This window comes from Pinus tabuliformis, chromosome 3_1 (genome assembly GCF_031772625.1).
Source record: "Pinus tabuliformis cultivar Carrire ecotype Pingquan chromosome 3_1, CPIR1, whole genome shotgun sequence".
In the NCBI taxonomy this organism is placed as follows: domain Eukaryota; kingdom Viridiplantae; phylum Streptophyta; class Pinopsida; order Pinales; family Pinaceae; genus Pinus; species Pinus tabuliformis.
In genome coordinates this window covers 896556549-896560558 of record NC_142301.1, presented here as the reverse complement: position 1 = coordinate 896560558, position 4010 = coordinate 896556549, and the positions used below count along the sequence as shown (strand labels likewise).

General features: G+C 38.0%; 1 protein-coding gene across 1 annotated transcript; it reads right to left on the bottom strand.

Annotated features, from left to right (window-relative positions):
• Positions 1–876: 876 nt before the first annotated feature.
• On the bottom strand, positions 877–1653 carry LOC149190531 (cell division control protein 2 homolog D-like). Its single transcript, XM_089410538.1, has 2 exons — positions 1118–1653; positions 877–1009 (listed from the first exon to the last, which is right to left on the bottom strand). Exons 1-2 carry the CDS (start codon positions 1651–1653, stop codon positions 877–879), a joined length of 669 nt encoding a protein of 222 aa, XP_089266664.1.
• Positions 1654–4010: the final 2357 nt, after the last annotated feature.

Below are 4010 nucleotides of genomic sequence, written 5' to 3'. Positions count from 1 at the left end.
CTCTGTTTATGCTCCTCTGCTATTTTCTTCCTATCGGTTCTTCTTGGGCATATATTACATGCGATACTTTCGATATGGCTCCTCCGATGTTTTCTTCTTTACTCCTTTGTTATCGTTGTTGCTCTTTTTTTTCTTCTGATAACACTAACCCTTGGGCATATGTGATAACCTGCTTCTCTTGCTCCGATGACTTTCTTCTTTGATGGCTTTCAATAAACTCTTCATCTTACTCTTTGGCTTCTTGCTCCTGTTTCTTTATTGGATCTATTGCGTCTGCTATTCAATTGCTATTCAGTTGCTGTTCAATTGACCTCCTGCGTCATTTGCTGTTCAATTGACTTGGGTCCTCCATCTCATCATATCATCATATATCAAACTTTCATCACTATGAGCCTTATGATAAATATGCATCAATGGGAAATCATGTATCAAATAATTTTCCATCACAAACACTGCTATATTGACATCAATGACAACCTAGATTAACAATCTCCCCCTTTGTCATTGATGGAAATATTCTTCTTCTCTCCCCCTTTGACATCAATGGCAAAGGAGTGCACAAGGACTCCCCCTGTCAAAATGCTACATCGACATTGTATACTTAGTATTCATTACCTTCGAACAGTGGAAACCCACTCAAACTATATTTTGCATCTACCCGTTCACAAACTTCCCTATGAAAATTTTAAATGTTGGAGAGGGACACATTCTCAAAATACTATGTAGCTATGATTTACTCAACTCAGAGAAATAAGGATGCAACAGAGCATGCTTGGTAGAGATTCTCTTCGAAGGGTCACATACCAGTAGTTTCGATAACAAATCGAAAGCATCATCATCTAAATCCAAGACTTCGGTTATGAGATCACAGGCCTCTCATTGAGGAAAAGGATGCCAATAACTGAGTTGTGAAACTCCCGGCCAAACTTCTTCATTTGGAGTTCCGAGTAAGCTGAAGATCTCCTTAAGAATCTCGAAATCATTCCATCCCACAAAGAGAGCCTTCCTTCTATACAATTAAGAAAAAATGCAGCCGAAATTCCACATGTCAACAAAAAGAGAGTAGGTATCCTGACCCAAGAGCAGTTCGGGAGATTTGTACCAATGCACCCCTAACCTGTTCGTATAATCCTTGCTAGATAAATCGATAGCTCTTCCAAGACAAAACCTTGCGATCTTCAGTGACACAAATTCCTCGTCCGCCGTTTCTATCCATATAGTCTTGGGATTCAGGCTTTTGTGCATGATGCCATGGCCGTGCATAGAAGCAACTCCTTTCACCAGCTCGTACATAATTTTCTTGATAACCAGGGGCGGTATTGTGAGCGACTGCACCCTATATCTGTTGATAAATAAATAAAGATCTGACTTCATATCGTCAAATACCATATGAAGGCGAAGATTTCCATTTCGACGCTTACAACATTCCACATCTCGCAACTTGACTATGTTGCAGGGGCTGTCGGACAGCATCCGTAAAATTGATATCTCTCTGATATAAGTGGGAGGAATTCCTTGATCAAAATCAGTGTAAGCAACCTTGAGAGTCACCTCCTCCCGAGTTTCTGGCATTATGCCCTTATAAATATCTCCTTCCACATCATCTTCTATCAACTGGCACTTTCTATACTTCGGAATGTTATCAAGATTCATGTTACTGCTACAAAATTGAAAACTATGAGCTGATTTTCCCTTCAAACAAAGCCTCTATTACTATCCTTGATTTACCTGTTCTCACATTATATCCCTGAGTCGAGACATTCAACTTCTATAATACCAACAACATAGTTATTAGCCCTATTTCTCTAGCATTGGATGGCCTTCTCTGCTGCTCCAATTTCTGCTTAGTGATCAAGTGGAAAACATCTTCAACAATAGTCCAAAGAATGGTTACAAGATCATGTTCTTCAATGTAGTGCTCTTGAGAAATGATCTTTATCAAAGGATGATTGTTAATACAGCTCAACAAGGATTTCATAAGGACACTTTCATGAATAGCTTCTGCAATAAAAATCAAGAATCTCAAGCTCCCCCTAACTGTATGCATGGTCTCTTTTTGGTAGAATCCCATCATCAAACACTCAAAATATCAAGAATATCTTCATCAAGTCAAAAACATGTGTTTCTGCGTGGAGGGTTCAGGAGATTTTCAGATTGTATTTTCTTTCTTCTCCATACTTGTGTAACCTTCTTTTTTGGCATGGTTCTATCTTGAGAAGATGCCCAAATCAAGTTACAATTACGTGCCATATGACCAATGTTATGACACTTGAAGCATTCTATGTTGTTCATGAATAAGAATTCATGACTTCTTCTTGCGAAATTGCTTCTCGGAGATTGACAGGGATCATTATAAGCCCTACAATCTTTTTCCATGTGTCCAAAGTTTGTACAAGAATAACAATAACCAAGAAATAAACTTTGGTACCTAGGAGATGGAGATTTCCTTGATGTACTTCTGAAGCCTTTCTGCCTTGAGATCCTTTGATGATAATTATTGCTTCTCGCATCCTTGACAACATTTTCATTTCTTCCTGGAACAGGACTTCCTTCATTATCACCTTGACTCTTATCTTTACCTTTGCTGAAACTGGGAGCATCAACATTTCTTTCTAACTTCCTCATATCCTTGTTGTTTGAAGCATTATCATTCTTGCTTGAGGATTCACCTGCATACCTGAGACCTGATTTATCAAATGGACATCTTTGATGGCTGAGCATGTCATTCAAGGCTTGAGGGATCTGCAAGGTTTTGTCCATCCCTTTAACCTTTTTCCTGAGGGAGACAATCTCTTCTTCCAATATTTCGCAATCATTATTCTTTTTAGCAAGTTGTTTCTCAGTTTCTTCATTGATACGAGTAGCTTCATTTTCTTCTATTTTAAGAGAGATGATATCTGACTTCATTTTGAATATTTCTTCATTTTCTTTTGCTAGACTGCTCTCCATTTCTTCCTTGATTCTTGTAGCTTTACATGTTTTGGCCTTGAGAAGGTTGATGTTAGATTTTAATTTGAAGATTTCTCCATCCTTTGCTTTTAGTTGACATATCATGGTGTTTCTCTCCTTTTCTGCTTCATCAAACTGTCCTTCTATGATTGCCAATGCTTCCATTTTCTTCTCAGCTCCTTGTCCTAACTTTCTTGCTTCTTGTAGTTGAGATTTGAGAGAGGAGACCTCTACCTTGTACTGACCAATCTCTTCTTCAAGTTTGTTCAAGCTCTTGTGCCTTTGTTTAAGTTGACTTGACAAGGTATCTTCCCGTTTCTTTGCTTTATCCAATTGATTTTTCAAGGATATGACTTCTTCATGATGCTTTCTTTTGCTTTGATGAAATTCCTTCTTAAGTTTGGAAAGCTCTTCATCCCTTTCTTGTACTTGAAGCTTGACAAGGTCAAGTTTCTTCCTTGTTTAGTCTTGGTCACCAGCTAGTGCTTTCTTATTAAGTTCCTCGTTTTCCTTTTTCAAATTGATAATCTCTTCCATGGCATCCATAAGTTTAGTGAGGAGATCTTCTACAAAGTCTTTTTCATTCTCTTCATTTTCTAGGTCTTCTTTAGCCTTGATGTCATCAATCTTATCTTCAGCTTCCTTGATGGGCTCTCGATTTTCTTCTTGTTTTCCATCATTTTCTTGACTAGAGATCATTTCCAATGCTCCTTTTGAGTGAATATCATGAATTTTGTCCCATATACCCTTCGCTGATGAACATTTTCCTAACTTGTTCTTTATAGAATCTGGTAGCCCATTCAATATTGCCTTCATCGCTTTTGCATTGTACTCCTTGGATTCTCCATTCATCATGTTATCAGTAATTATTGATTCCCATACATCAATGCCTTGAGTCTTTAAGAAATTCCTCATCCTTTCTTCCCATATATCGAAGTTTTCATTGAACCATGGAGCCTTCACAAATTGATTGACTTCTATTTCAGTGGTAGAGGGAGACACATCTTTAGGAGGATTGGAGACTTTCTTCCTTGGCTTCACTATTTGTGTTATAATGATCA

Excerpts from the sequence above, each read along its gene's own strand:
- LOC149190531 (XM_089410538.1), bottom strand. The coding sequence starts at position 1,653 with ATGAATCTTGATAACATTCCGAAGTATAGAAAGTGCCAGTTGATAGAA. Across the intron at positions 1,010-1,117 it reads AGCAAGGATTATACGAACAG|AAGGAAGGCTCTCTTTGTGG; the intron begins GTTAGGGGTGCA and ends TTAATTGTATAG.